This window comes from Pezoporus occidentalis, unplaced genomic scaffold (assembly GCF_034315485.1).
Source record: "Pezoporus occidentalis ecotype Australia unplaced genomic scaffold, CSIRO_AGI_Poc_V1 ctg54, whole genome shotgun sequence".
Lineage (NCBI taxonomy): Eukaryota > Metazoa > Chordata > Aves > Psittaciformes > Psittacidae > Pezoporus > Pezoporus occidentalis.
In genome coordinates, this window is record NW_026915877.1 from 5,174,108 (window position 1) to 5,190,000 (window position 15,893).

General features: G+C 40.1%; 1 protein-coding gene across 2 annotated transcripts in view; it reads left to right on the top strand.

The window, feature by feature from the left end:
• The window catches only part of GPD2 (glycerol-3-phosphate dehydrogenase 2), a 66,772-nt gene extending 52,860 nt beyond the window's left edge, over positions 1-13,912 (top strand). Inside the window, exons 9-17 of one of the 2 annotated variants that reach the window (XM_062637830.1) lie at positions 645-838; positions 2,821-2,955; positions 3,211-3,386; positions 3,885-4,016; positions 4,487-4,645; positions 7,139-7,251; positions 7,347-7,425; positions 7,545-7,643; positions 11,403-13,912. In XM_062637830.1, the coding sequence (XP_062493814.1) occupies positions 645-838; positions 2,821-2,955; positions 3,211-3,386; positions 3,885-4,016; positions 4,487-4,645; positions 7,139-7,251; positions 7,347-7,425; positions 7,545-7,643; positions 11,403-11,528 (1,213 nt within the window). In that variant the 3' untranslated portion in view covers positions 11,529-13,912. The remainder of the gene's footprint in view (positions 1-644; positions 839-2,820; positions 2,956-3,210; positions 3,387-3,884; positions 4,017-4,486; positions 4,646-7,138; positions 7,252-7,346; positions 7,426-7,544; positions 7,644-11,402) is intronic. The other variant, XM_062637831.1, reaches the window with a different exon arrangement.
• Positions 13,913-15,893: the final 1,981 nt, after the last annotated feature.

Sequence of the window (15,893 nt, forward strand, 5' to 3'; positions counted from 1 at the left end):
ACCTCACAGCATTACTGCAAATGCAGGTTGTCACTGGGATTCTGTAGGTCTTTGCTTTTGTCCTCTGTTTAGGGCACAGATAGTTAAGAACTGAGGTTAATAATACTTAATTTTTAATTTTTCTTGTTACATACTTAGATGCATCAAAACAGAACTAGGGTTCTGTTCTTCCATTTAAATGTGTATTCTGTTTCAGCCTTCTCTTTCTTTTGAGGCATAATATAAATGATTGGCCTTTTTTGATCAAAAGCAGTTGTTCATTCCATAAAGAGTTTCAAGTAATTGCTGTTTTAAAATTACCAAATGTTTGTATTTGAAATTCCAATGAACACAACTTTACAGAGTGAATGGAGAGGTGAGATGCCAAAGGCCCAGTCACTAGATTTAAGGCTGTGGTCTGCTAACCTGCTTAGCAAAGCAAAAAAGAGCATCACTTTCAGGTGCCCTATTTCTTAAAAAATCTGGGACTACTTTTTAAAGTCAGGTGAAATCTCTGATTTTTTTATTTTTTTTTTTTTTAATTAATCATTTGACCTAGGAATGAAGATAACATTCTAATACTTTATATGGGGTACAAGGTGTGCAGGAACAGAATCCCTGGTGATGCCTGCCCTGTTTTGACCTACATCCATCCTTTATTTCAGCCCTGATCATATGGGTCTGCTTGACCCAGCCACCAGCGATGGCAGAGTGATTTTCTTCCTGCCGTGGGAGAAGATGACTATTGCAGGGACCACGGATAGCCCGACCGATGTTACTTCCCATCCAATACCAACAGAGGAAGATATAAATTTCATTTTGAATGAAGTACGCAACTACCTTAGTGCTGATGTTGAAGGTAAACCTTTGCCCACTTGTTTTTAACCTGGGAAGGTGTGGGTGAGTTTGTGGCATTTCAATTTGAGTGCGTTCTCTCTCTCTCTGGCTCTGATAACTGTGGTTCTTGTGCATCTGGTTGTTCCTAAAACTAGCAGGACATAAGCGTCATCATGATCTATGTTTCAGAGCTATAAAATGGTGCTTTTCAATACACCTGCATTCTGGCCTCTCAGAACTGGAGTTCAACAGTTCCACCATGCATCATGATGAGTACATCAAATAATTCACCTGTTTTTTTCTGAAAGAGAAGTTGTCCTGACTTTTCCCATGTCTTTGTTTTTATTTCCAGTTTTCTAGGCACTTTATTCTTAACAGTTGACTCTTCTTGATATGGTAATTATCTAATAATGTCAGTGTTCAGTGCAAGAGGAGAATTACTTGGTGACAGTTGTTCTCTTCAGCAGCTGAGCTGAGAACCCATTTGTTGTAAGAAGCTAGCCTGCTTTGACTTGATGCTGATTTACAGGAGAGAGGGTTTTTTCTTTCTTAGTGATTTTTTACTTTTATTTTGTGAAAACAATTGTACTTCTGTATTTCTGTTGTATAGCAGCATTAAAATAAATCTGAAAAGTACTTGGTTAGGAGGAGCATTGCAGCATCCTTAGATTTAGGAAAACTTGCTGTCCAGAGATTGGAAATGCTACATTATTTGTTTTCTGAAGTGGATAATTGATTGACCTGTGTTGTGTGAACTTCAGAAGAAGTCCTCAGGAAATGTACCTTTAGGCTTCGTGACTAGAAGTCAATATAGGTATGTGTGGTGGGCCAGCAGCATAGCTGGTAAAGGTAAGAATGTGGGTAAGACAGAGATTTTGTAAGGTATTTTACAGAAGTACATTATGAAGTGGTTAATTCTTTTGAATGAAACCTACCTAGGTGCGCGCTGTTTTTCACATATGCAATTAGCAGTGTTTATAGATTGCTTGTTATTGAATTAACAACTGTGCTGGCCATATCAACTTGCTGCAGACCTGCCTTTTAGCTGCCAGAGACAGTGCCAGGGTTATCAACTTACACAGGCTTGGATGAGTTCCAACTGTTTAATTATAGTGTCACGCATGCTGCTTTTTCTAGTTTCATTAGTTTATAAACGTAATATGGTATCTTATTTCTGTGATTAACACTTCATTTTGGCAGGTTAAACATGCTGGCAGAGCACCATTGATTTCTGAAATCTATTTTGTGTTCTTTGGGGGATATTTTTACACCCTTTTACTGATTTTTAATTATCATTTATTTGAAAGTTGTATTAAAAAAAAAATGTTCCAAAGGCTCCAGCATAAAGCAAATTGGCCAGTTTTTCTGTTGCAAGTTTAATAAGCAACAGAATTAATTTCATTAAAATCTGTTGGTTTCATTTTCTTTTATGTATATATATGTGTGTGTGTGTATATATATATATATATATTTTAAGAGACTTTCAGAGGCTAGGGTATTTTCCTACAACTGCTAAGGGCTTTTGTGACTACCTGATGCCTTCAGGCTCTCTTCTTCCAAGTTTACCAAGAAGTCAGGGCTGGCTTTAGGGATATACTTGTAACTGGACAGGAAGCAGGAACAGCATTGGGGTTTTTTTTGAGGCGGTGATTGAGTTTGACAGTTGAATCTCTCTTGATTGATCAGTTACCAGGATATCTCTGTTCTGTTGGATTTTTAACCAGTGTGAAAAACAGACCTCTCTGACTTTGTTTTGGGCTAGAGAATATTACTGATACTGCTCAGGACAGTGCTGATTTTAGTTCTGTAGCCCAGTTTATTCCATTACATTGGAGGATCATCTCCAGATTTTTTTTTGTTGCTCAGCTAACAAGCATGGTGTGGTGCAGTCCTTGTTTCACAGTGAATATGTACTTAGAGGCAATGCCACAAAGACCACAGGAGTGACACGAGGTAAATACCCATCAGTTCGTGGCTGATTAGCTGATCTTTTGTTCCGGACAGTGAGAAGAGGAGACGTACTGGCAGCATGGAGTGGCATTCGTCCTCTGGTCACAGACCCCAACTCCAAAGACACACAGTCGATATGCCGGAATCATGTTGTTGCCATTAGTAATAGTGGCCTTGTCACAATAGCAGGTACTCTTAAAGTAGGAGTTTCTCTTAAAGTATAGCGTTGTTGGGTTTACCCAGTGTCTTTTATTCAAAACCTTTCCTTGTTACAGGACAATTCTTCATGCTCCTATAGCCAGATAATCATCTGCCAGTAGTAGTATGACTGGCTTATTGAAGCAAGCTAATAAGAGTGATGTGATCTACAAAATATATATAGTATATACCAACTTGGTGTTCCCCTTGCTTTCCCCAAATAAAGGAGTAAATGTGTGGTTACAGGTGGGAAGTGGACAACCTACCGTGCCATGGCGAAGGACGCCATTGATGCAGCTGTTGAGGCACACAATTTGAAGGCAGGTTCCAGTAAAACTCTTGGACTGCAGCTGCAAGGGGCTGAGGACTGGAGTCCCACTCTCTACATTAGGTTGGTCCAAGACTATGGACTTGAAAGTGAGGTGAGTCATGGTGTCTGTTGATGCTCTGATATTTTTTTGTTGGAGGGTTTTGTTTTTCCATTAAATCTAATACCAGAATAACTTGTTTAAAGGTCTGTTAAACCTGATAAGAGCTTATTATCTAGCTGGGGAAGAAAAATGTAGTAATTGTTCTTTTCTTCCCTTTTTCCTTCCTCCTAATTTTGACTGTTTCCTGCTTTAAAATGTTACAACATCCTAGGATCTGTCTTCCTTTGAGCCCAAAAAAGTCTGTACCTCAGGGATGATCACAGCGCAGCAGAAGAGTTGGAGCATCATTAGTCACAGTTACACTGATACATACATAGTGGTGTCAGTGCTGGCCTAACCCATTCTCAACACAAATAGTTTCCTCCCACACAATCAAAATCTAATACCCTCTTCAGCCTGTTTGTTACTGTTGACAAGAGAATTGACAAGAAAAATGTGTGCATTTGATGTGCTTTCAAAAGCCTATTGAATTTGTTTTCAACTCCATAGGTGGCTCAGCATCTAGCTTCGACATATGGCGACAAGGCTTTTGAGGTCGCCAAAATAGCCCAAGTTACAGGAAAGAGATGGCCTATTGTTGGAAAGCGTCTTGTGTCTGAATTTCCTTATATTGAAGCTGAGGTATGTGGAAAAACTACGTGATGTTCTCACTTCTCTTCTTGGGATAAGCAGGTTTTAGAGCAGGTCGGTCTTGCTCTGTAAAACATCTCCATAAGCCTTCTCCTTTGGTCAGATACAGACTTTTTCCTGTTCTTGTTTTTCTCCTTCTCTGGAGCATGCTTTATTTTTGTTTGTATATACACATATTAATGTATTTTTTAAAAATTAAACATTTGTAACTATATAGTGTCTATTTTTTATTTCATATATACATGTTTGATGCCAGGTAGATTTTATAAAATGTCCCAAGGAAGATTTTATGTTGCTTTATAAAATGCCCCAAGCATTTTGAACACTCTGCCTGCTTGGGTGGGAACAAGTTTATTTTGTATAGCCAACCTAGCAGGAAGGCTTGTGATGCTAAATGTAATTTCTGACAGTGCCCATTTTCTTTCTCATCTGCATTTTTTCCCCTTCTCTTATTGTTCTAGGTTGTCTATGGTGTCAAAGAGTATGCTCGCACAGCAGTGGATATGGTTTCCCGACGTACTCGCTTGGCCTTTCTGAATGTGCAGGCTGCAGAGGAAGCCCTGCCAAGAATCGTAGATATAATGGGAAAAGAACTTAACTGGAGTGAGCAGAAAAAAAAGGTACAAAGGGCCTTTTTCATCTGAAACTGTTTTGTTCTTCTTAAGTAGTTTCCATGTTAACGATCTAAATTAGTTGAATAGAAAACTTCAAGTGATGCTTTCTTCCCAAGAGAATGATTCACTTGGCATATTTCACTATAAAGACTTTATCAAAATAGCTGTGAAATGAGTTGGCATTGGCTGGGGGGTGGAGGGGAAAGTGAAGATCTGTGTCCTGTTGTTCCCCAACTTTAAAAATGAAAGCAGACTTGGCATTACTATCCTATTCCTGTACAATAATTTTGTTTACTGACACTTTTCAATAGATCTGCCTCAGAAAAGGAGGATCTTATAATATGTGTCACTCTTTTTTGTCTGCTGTGTATTTTGAGAAGTGATGATACTGAGTTTGCATGATTCTTTGTCTTAAATTAATGTTTAAGGTCATTGTTACCTTCCTTTGCCCAGAGTGGGTCTGTGCCCAGACAAACCGTGTGGGACTCATCTTACTGTTACTTGCAGTCCTGATAAGACGCTGTCTTTGTCTAAGCTGGTTTCTGTGTGCCTGCTCTGTAGTAAAGATCACTTACCCTAATGAAGGCATTTGCTGTAATGAACTGCACCCTACAACCCTGCTTAGATCTTCACAAACTGACAGGAGTACCTTGGATCCATGGAGATCTAAGCTTAGATGTAGACATCCCACTTACTGACATGAATCTTGCCCCTACTGAACCATCATGTCATGTAAGTTATGATTATCAATTCTTTCTGTTGTCACAAAAAGAGGTTGCATGTGTAATGCTGCCCCGAGTATGGTGGAGGAGAGGCAGCGCAACAAGTGCTGTAACCAAATGGGACCCGTGGTTTGGGACTTCTTTTACTCTGAGACAAAAAGAACCTGTAAATGCTCACCTAGCTCTTCCACTCCAAAGGAGATGGGAAGTTTCCTTCAGACTGTTCATGAAACCCTTTAGCAAGGTAGAAGTGTGATTAACATTCTGGAAGGAGCTCATTTGAATCCTCTAGCCAGAGACCTGCTGTGGTCCTAAAGCCTCCCCACAGGAGTGCATAAAGATAGGGCTACCATCATGTCACCGATGTGAGCTGCATTGCTTTTGTGCGTGTACATTAAACAACCTCATAGTTGGAGGTGTTTGACTGAACTTACAGGTATCCCACACTTACCAAACAAGATTTGCTTATATAATAATTTACTGTATTAAAGAAAGCTGTATCTATTCTTTCATAAAAATAGATTGGAAAATGGGAAGCTTATAAAGCAAAGAGTTTGAAACTAGCATGATGTTAGGGTTGGATGGACAGCCTTAGCTCCAGCAGCCATAGTTGGGGAGTTAAGCTGTAATTATATTCTCACTGTAACCTGCAGGAATGAAAATTAATACGTACCGCATGCACCTGTAGGACTGGCAAAACCATCTATGTTTGCCTGAGTACCCTAATGCCAGCATGACAGTCTCTACATTCCCCAAATGTCTGCTGGGCTTTCTTTTGGGAAAGTCTCCTTCTCTTTCAAGTGAGGCTAAAGTTCCACTGAGTTACTGAGCATTTCTTCTGTAACCAGTCTTGGCCATTTTGAAGTGCTACATTTTTACAGCAATCTTGCCTGTGTTGTATTTTGACTTGATGGACGAGGCAATTCAATGCCTATCCAGACGAGCATGCTTTAATTTAGATTTTACAGTAAGACCATTAAATAAGTCTTTGTTGGTTTGGGACTTTAAGGCTAATTTCTGTGCTTGTATTGAATTATGTAAGAGTAGTACCCCTTCACAAACAAGGCTTTGCTAGATTAAGTGGCTTATGTGTACGTGCCTAAGGAATCTTTTACTGCTGCTGCGGCCATTCTGCGATGTGTACTATTTAATATTGCTGCCTGCATAGCAAATGCTTGTATCACTCTTAGAACTGTGTTTGATGCACCCATTGCTGTAGAAGGAATTCTGCTCTACAGTACTGTATGTGTGTCAGGTGCTTATCACTTACTAAAAAACTGGCTATGGAAGACCTTCCACTGAACTTTCAGATAACAAATCAGTTTTACTACCATCCAGAAAACTAGTTTAAAACATAAAAGAACCTGCTTGGTTTTGAGCCTCCTGATTTTTTTGCTTGCTGATTTGAGACAGTTAGGTGAAACCTTGCACTAAGATATCAGCTGTGAGTTAAATGGCATTTTGTAGGTCTGAACTGCATCTGCCATTTGTCATGAAACAGGTAGATACACCATGTGTGACTGAAGGCAGTGTATAGTCCTTAAAGCATTTACACGGTAATTAGAAGTCTTTACTAGTCTTGATACCTCTTTTCAAGACTAAAAAGTTCCTAAGAGTAAGTTGGGTTTTTTTAATATTTCTCAGGTACCATCTGCTTAATTTTTTGACCTTAGATAAATTCTAGTTAAGTGGAAGAAACTACTAAATAATACATTAAAAATAATTGTGTGAAAGCTCCCTATTCCTCAGATACACAGTTTTTCTTTTTTTCTTGTAGGAGGAACTTGAAGCTGCTAAGAAATTTCTCTATTATGAAATGGGCTACAAAGTAAAATCAGATCAATTAAGAGACAGCTCTGAAATCAGTCTAGTGCCTTCAGATATTGAGAGGTGAGTAAAGTAAAAGAGTTCCCTATGCTGCTGGGAATTAATACCTGTCATTCTTCTGAGTGCGGTTTTTCCCACTGATAATCCTTATCTTGCAGATACAAGAAGCGATTCCGCATGTTTGACAAGGACAAGAAAGGATTTATTACTATACTGGATGTGCAGCGTGTCTTGGAGGTAATGTTTCCCTGTGTTCTTTTGGTTTCCTTTTTAAGTTTCTTATCTAAATTTGAGAGTGTGGCATAAATAGTACTGAACAATGCAGCTGATGTACTTCTGTGCTTTTATTTGTCTAGAGCATCAGTGTGCAAATTGCTGAAAATACTCTTCATGATATTCTAAATGAAGTGGATCTGAACAAAAATGGACAGGTTGAGCTCAATGAGTTTCTGCAGGTAGGCGTCTCTTTGTTACGAGAGAAGCTGTAACTTTAACGAAGGTGTAAGTATTTAACTTTTTTCCCCTCTGCTTAAGGGCTGGATTGGAGACTAGGTGAGTGTTACTTGAGTAAACGCTATAGTGTTGATGCTGTTTGCCAGATCACAAGGTGAGTGACACACACAACCATCCTCAAGCAGCTTTGAAATTCAAGGATTTTTTTTTTCATGTGCAGAAATAATAAGACCCCAAAACCAGTTCCAATTTACAAAGTGTACTGCAGTACAGACCTGAATTTTGCCCTTTATCCTACAGAAGTGCTGTTTAAGTATAATCAAAATGATAAAACTGTCCATTGGAAGGTATATGGCACAGTTGGGCACACTGACATTTATCTTGGTGTGTTAATTGATTAGTAGTTTCTAAACTATTTTGCCTATTTTAAAGAATGAGCTTGCAGCTAAAACATAGTTTATATATAAACCTATAACCCTGGTTTAAGTCCTAGGTGGAATAAGGGTACCTCAGTTTGTATGGAAGATGTTACATTGACAACCCATGCACCTGCCTTTTGCGGGACTTTAAAATAAAGCGAAGGGTACTATGGAAATGTTTGTTTGCCCAGTCTCTCGTGCATATGCTGTTTGCCAGTCAGTGTTGTTTTTGTGGAGTCTTCCTTGGTGTGGTATTTTAAGTGACTGCCATGTCTTCCCTGCATGGTGGCAATGATGAATGCCGAACATGAGATAAATTCATGCTGGGGATTTTGGTCAATGTCAGCCTTTTCTTCACTGTGTCAAGTTAAACAAACAAGATCAAGGCAGAGGAAATGGTAATTGTCTCTCTTGAGATGAGCTGTAGATAAGAGCAGCATTGTTGAATCTAAATGCAGAAAATTTTCACAGGTTGTGTCCAGCATTAGAAAAAGGGACTATTTATTTGCCTAAAATGCAGCAATTTAGCTGGGTAACTGAAATTCACTTGGGGGAAGGGTCAAAAAAGAACTCCAACAGACAGTGGTGGCAGAAGACAAACAATGGCTTTGGGAATTCATGCTTACGGATTCATATAAAAGAGAAAATCACAGCTGGTTTTCTGGCTATTGAAAAGGGTCTCCCTTTTACACCCCTCTGCATGTGAAAACTTTTAATGGATAGGGGGAGCTCACCTTTCACTGTAAGGGCTGTGTTAAGCTATGATGTGGCTAGTTTGGATACACTGTGGTTACAAATTTGGAACAACTTGTAATTATGTCTGCGGTGGATTTTTGGTGGCTTGTTGGATTTTTTTGCTGCCCTGCGCTAAAAAGCCTCAGTTGGGGTTGTGTGCCCTAAGGCATTGTATCTGTAAAATGTGAAAGGCAAGCCACTGTTTTGGTATAGTTTCAAAGGTACTGTTGTAAAACTCTGTAACTGTAGCTACTGGCTTCTCCTATGCATTTCACAGTTGGAATATTTAATACTGGTGACTGGCACTGCAGTAAGGATCACTTGTGCCTGTGCACCTCCTTCCCGGGGGGGCAGGGAGCAACACACAGGTTGCTCCTGCACAGCTGAGTGCCTAGGATGAAGTGTGCTAATAAAATTAACAGGAGGTTGCCATGGAAGGAACAAAATACATTAAATGTTTGTTTAATTTTTTTTTTAATGGATCTGTTATGTCAGCCCCCAATGCTTTTGTGTTTGCTTTCTGAAAACTTTAAAGTAATTGCATTTTACCACAGGATGCTTATGGAAAACTGTGTGCAAATATTTGTGGACATTTATATTAGAATATAGGAACACAGCGTACCAGGGTGGCAGCGCAGCTCTGCAGAGGGAGCAGAGCAGTCCCAAGCACTTCCTTTGACCAACTGCAGGTGCCCATGTCACTCCTGTCACTCCAGTAACAGTCTGGTGAGCACCGATCCTGTCAGGCACTGATGCCTACAGGTTTTTCACAGAGAGAAAGCAGCCTGTGTTGATCAGGAGCACAAAGGGGTTGTTCCACATGACAGGAAGGCAGAGCACTGATGGTGTTTGTGTGCACATGGTGCTGTCCTATGGCAGTGACTGTTTTCTTAGTGGTGCTGTCATTTATGCTCAGGGAAGGAGTGACTAACTTGGGAGCTAGTTTTGGTATGCAAAGTCAAAAACCTTGTTAAATCAGGAAGAGGCTTTTTTCCCAACAGCAGATTTCCTTTCTGATCCTCACCAACCCACTTATCAGATACTCTTCTTTTCATGGCAGTGTCAGGGGATCAGCCATCAGCAACCACCGTTTTATGGTTACTTCCCCCAAAAAGCATGCCATATAGACTGTAGTTGGTATAGTTTCACAGTTACTGCTGTAAAATTCTGTATCTCTGTGGCTACTAGCTTCTCCTACATAGCAGTATAGTTAGTCCAGACAGACTCAGGACTGATAGCAGAGTGTATTGCCAGGCAGTGTGCATGGGTGAGAGCAGGGCCTGTCCTCTTGGGACTTCCCTTGCTGTGTGTAGAGATCACTCTGGAAGTGGGGTGGTAGGTGATGGGAAACACAAATTCCAGGTGATCATGGGCTTCCCTTGCTGGCTGTCGCTACTGTTCTTCCTGCTGTTGGTCCTCTCCTTCCCAACTCCATCATCTGCCTTGCCTCAGGACTGCACAGGGTCAGTAACCGCCTTCAAAGTGCAGGGAGGTTTTTCCACCCTCATCTGGGTCTGCAAAGCACAGAGTTTCCCTCTGACCTTCTTCCCTCCAGGTACTAATTCCTGTTTTGACAGGGTTGATGCCACATTTGCATAGGTCCAGCTGCAGATATAATTAATAGATTTTTTTGTGGAAGGGAAGAAATCTGAAGGATTCTCAGCACCGGATGGGAGTAAGAAATTGCATTTTGTAAGTGCCAATTGCTTTCCATAGTAGTTTTTGACAAGCTGGCTGCATGTAATTTCAAGTCTAATGCTTGCTTTATCCAGGGGATAAAGAAGAATTAACTAAAATCTTAGCACTAGTGTGTGTTCGTTAAAACAGAGCCAAGTCCAGTTTCCAGGACTTAAAGGCAAATTAGTTTTAAAAGTCTGTAAAGGAACTTGGATTTGAAAGAATTGTGGAAGTCAAGTGTGCTGTCTCTACAAAGAAGGGCATATAAATGAAAGAGGGTATGGTCTAGGATCAGTGGTGGATCAGGAATAGGGTTCTATTAGTTACATCTTTCAGATACTATAAAAAAAACCAACAAACCACCTCTGAAGTGGATGGGTTATCCTCCATTCTTATATGCAAAAACCCTGGGGTTGACTGTCGCTTGCACCGTTACTTCCAAGTGGATCATATTTGGTACTTCTGCTTTTTCCGCCACCCATGCCTGGCCAAAACTTTCACTGGTATTTCAGGGAAATGTAAATGAGCTCAGAAACCATACAGCAGTTTTGCTGTATATATGGAAAAATCAGTTCTGTGTATTCATTAACACTTGCTAATGGCTCTTGGACAAAACAATGAACTCTGCCATTGTTCAGAGTGGAGCTGTGTGGGTGTCTCCTGCTGGTGGCCCTTGGGTGGGACACACAGCAGTGCCTGTCTGCCTCTTGTGCAGGGAAGCCAATAGCACCAACCTGCATAGCTCTGCCGGGGTTCCATGTCCCATAAGCCATATGGGCAGCAGGGGTTGGTGGTGTCTGCCTGCGGACTGGTGTTGGTTGCTATCACTCTGGCTGCTTGCTGAGGCCTTTCATGAAGTGCTGTACCCTCTGCCTCTCTTCTTTGCCTTGCAAAGGAATTAACAGAGTGCTCTCCCTCTTGTCTCCTAAGCTCATGAGTGCTATTCAGAAGGGCTACGTGTCTGGAAGCCGGCTGGCTGTGCTCATGAAGACTGCCGAGGAGAATCTGCATCGGCGTGTGGGGATTCCAGTGGACCGGAGCGGTGGTGGACTGTGAGTTCAAACGCAACGTCTGCTCACAGCCATGGCTAATGGAGATGCATCTCTGCTAAAAAACATTCCAGTGTTTCTGACTGGCCTTGCTTGTTCCAGATGACTGGCGTCTGTCCATGGGTGTAGCTCTTACAAAAATATATTGGTGCGTTTGTTTTCCTTATTATTAATGGTTTTCTGTGCAGCTCTTAATACTCCAGTATGTGGCCTTTTGGATTGGGTATTCTTTAGACACAGGAGTTCATTAACAAGAGTTCAGGAATACAGGTTAGAAAGATTTGGGTGCACACACAAGTGCATGTGCACATACTGCCTCATTCATTAACTTCTATATCACCTTTACCTTCAGAGAAAACAATGCTCAGAAAGTGCATCCTGCCTTTAAATGCATTGCATTGAGTTTTGTGAATACACATTTAGTGTTTAAAAGTTGTTGATCTCTGCTGATCAAAAGTGAGACAGGGAAAGCTGGTGATCTGGATTGGAGATAATAACACAAAAGGATCAAGACTGACACTTCCTGAGGCAGCAGTTGCGAAGAACTATTGTGAGGTTCTGTACGTGGCTGGTTTTGCTCTTCCAAGTGCTGTTATTTCAGTGGTACCAGTACTTGGCCAGACAAAAATACTGGCAGTATGAAGCTGGAAAACTACAAGACATCTTGATTAATCACCCAAGCTAATAATTTATTTAAAAGCATGGGGACAGCTTTCCTTTCTCCCATATTAATAAAAATAGGCTTCCTTTAATAAATAGCGTAGTCTAACAGGTGTTGGTTTATGCTGTAAAAGGCTTCATATTGTTTTCAGTTTTGGACAAACCCTGATGATCTGTAGAATATGGCAGGTTTCAATAGCATGATGGTCTTAATTCTTCATTTAAAAATGCTCAAACACAGAGTGAAACAATCAAACTTGTTTTGCATTACACTAAATCGTCTGTAAAAGTGAAAGGGCTATTTTTCAGCAGATAAATTGGGGGGGAGGAGGAGGGGGAAATAAGATCATCACTTGAGCTGTTTTCAGTGGTGTTGTGTCTGTCTGTTTGCCTTTCTGTTGTTGGATCGACTAGGGTCAAGATCAGGTGGAAGACTCCTGCCTGATGTAGAACAAGGAAGGGAAAAACACAAGAATGGTTTATTGATGAATTTGTCCTTCTGTTGTGTTTTTTAAGTACCAATTTACAACTTAAAGCTGCAGTTCTGAGGTGTTAGGTTCTCTACTTCTGTAAAATCTAATCTATTTTAACCAGTGTCACCACTTTCACTAATGGAAAATAACAGTACAGGACTGAACAGCAAGGATTGCTTTGATATTTTGAAGGGGAAGACGATTATATACACAAAATGGAGATGCTGAGGAGTGTTCATATGGCGCGTACTAAGTGCTGAGGTTGTGTTTGGCTGGAGAGGCAGTCCTTTAAAAAAAATTATAAATTCAGGTGCTAAAAATGGTAGATAAAAGAAAAAAAAAAGGGCAAGCCTCATTTAAAATTCAGTAAATGGTTATATTTCTGCCCAATTTGTAAAATCTGGAGTGAAGGAGACAGTCTTCGATAAAATGCCTTTCAGATGGTTTTTGCACATTAGATTTTTCTTTGACCCTGCCTTTTACCAAAATGATGGTGTTATTCGCAGTTGTGGCTTTTTTGCTTAGAGTCCTGTGCTGGCAAGGCATGGTCTGGGTGACTGAGGACTTAGCATGTTTGGTAATGTAAGAATTATTTTATGGACAAAGGGTTTTGTTTCTGTGGTCCTGCAAACTTTTCTCTTTTGAATTATGTTCCAGTATATTCAGGTGAAGTATGTAATGTTGTGCACAGCGTCATATCGGCAAACCCCTCTTCAGATGAAAAGAGAGCAACAAATTTTACATACCCTGTAGAACTGGGGAGAATGAATGTAGGATACACAGGTTGTTTGGGTTCAGTGAGGAAGGTCAGGACGGAAGGGGCTTAGGATTCTGCTACTAACAATAAGGAGAAAACAAAGAAGAAAACATAAGTAAGGAGACCTCTTCCAGGCCACATAAAGTAAAATATCTGCAGCATTTACAAAGAAAAATTCTCCTTTATCAGTGGCACTGTTAAGAATCAATAATAAAAGTTTACCTGTGAAGCCAGGACTTTCTGCTTTGCACCCAAAGTATGCTCCTTGTTCTCTTGTTTTGGTAATGCATACAGGATGAGGCTGTGGGATTTTTCTGGCTAAATGTGTGTCCTCCGATAGGAATTTGCTTTGCATCTTAGGCACTTTATTGTCATGCTTCTCTTCTCTTTGTATGCCATAGCAAGATCTTGTATGACCACCCTGTGTAAAGATTGCATGTGTTACTTAAAACAGCTAAATCTGTACTTGGAAAAATCTAGAAATATTTATTTATCACCTCACATCTTTTCAGGAATGTTGGATTTGGTTTGTTTGGTTTATTTTCTTTTCATGTGAATGTACTGTAGAAAGCGTTGTACGGTGTCACCGTCTTGCATTGCTATGGTGGAAAACCAGTAATGTGTTTTGGGGTTTTTGTGGGGGTTGGTGTTCTGGTTTGCTTTGGGTGGTTTTGTTTTGTTTGTTTTTTTTTTTTATGTTTTGTTGTTGTTGTTGTTGCTTTTTTTTTTTTTTTTTTTTGTCTTTGAGGTGGGAGTTGGATTACTGGATGTGGTAATATTTTGGATTTAAAATAAACTGCATGCCTGGAGGGGAGGGTATGCATGTACATGCAGTGTGTTTATATATGTGTGTACAAACACGTGTGTATGTATGTGCACACATGTATATGCATTGCCTGTTTTACACATGGCACTTAGGTATTTTGTGAGGTTCCTGTTCTAGACTGAACTGTTAAATACTGTGTTTGAGGTTGGGTAGTCATTTTTATAACTGTCTTGGTCTTTTACTGCCATTATTTATTACTTTTGATATACACAATGAGCCGCATGCATTTATAGAGCAATAAGAGGATGTATTTAATGTGCCTTGTTTTTAACTGAGCAAGAACTGAAAGCATGAATCAATAAAACTGATTAAAAATGGTCCCTTCACTGGCAGTTTGTTATGGCAGTTACAAAAATAACTTTGATTATCCTTGAAAAAGTTTATTTTTAAGGGGAGAATGTTCAGATAGATGCTTCTTCATAAACATAACATAATTTTGTCCATGCTTTCCCATTTCAGCTCAGAATTTAGTGCTTCATAGTTTAGAAGTGAAAATTGGGAGTTAATGCAGCACTTAGCATTCTTGGGATGTAGGAGCTGTGTGTGCTCGCCACTGACACACAGGGTGAGGTATTCTGCACTGCCATCTCGTACTAAAATCACAGCCAGCCAATTGGCCTGGATTTTGGGGGGGTTGGAAATGGCAGTCTCAAGTGTTCCTTTGCACGCTGATGAATTTTATCAGAACTAAAATCAATAGACGTGAATGGAAGAAATTTCATAATCCATTTTGATCATTTTACATGTCAACTTAGTCCAGGGTTGCCATGTGTTGATAAATGTTCTTACCAAAAAAATGCTATATATTTTCATTGTCAGTAAATCAGTAAAGCTCTTATCAGTTTAAATGCAATTTTTATAATCTCCATATTATTTTATAGGTTTTAATTTTCACTTGTAATAGGGATATTCCACAACTGTGATGCAGCTGCGCCGAGTACAGGGTTTGTGTACGTGCAGGCAGGATAACTCCCCTCCACATGTCCCCCACAGAAATAAGCAGGACCAAGACCTCCAGAGTGGAATTACAAAGATTATAAATTTTATCTAATCGGTGATGTGTAAGTAATATGTCAGAAAATCTTTGCTGCAATCATTTTTGTCCCAAATATTTTATAGCACTAAAATTGCCTTGAGTTGTGATCTTGATTTTGCTGCTCTCCACAGAACTGAGAGGAATAGGATTTTTTTCAAGGATGATGTTTTGGGACTGGGTTCCCTTGCTTTGCACAATTTTCTCTACTGAATGTTCAAAAATTCAGATTTATTGCAACTTATGTTCTTTTGCACTCTGCAGCCTGTTTTAGAAATACGATATAGAATATCATAGCAACATTAATATTTAAGCATTGCTGCCTGAGCTGGGTGTTTCCCCGTGTCAGATATGAACTGATTGTACCTCTTCGAGGAGAGAAAACCGTCCTCGGTGAGGGTGAATCTTTGCTGCTAAGTGAGCATTACTTCTCCTCACTGGAAAAGAGGGGGTTCACGTTTGTGGGAGAGTTCTGCCTTGAGGTTTTAGTCCCCATTCCCCTTTCTAATGTTCCCCCCAATTTTTGCATGTCTGTACCCCAGTGCAGGAGCACTGCTGGCAAAAAGAGTGCGCTCAGCTGCAGAGGCTGGAGGTTACAGACTGTGTTTCAGGATCGATACCTT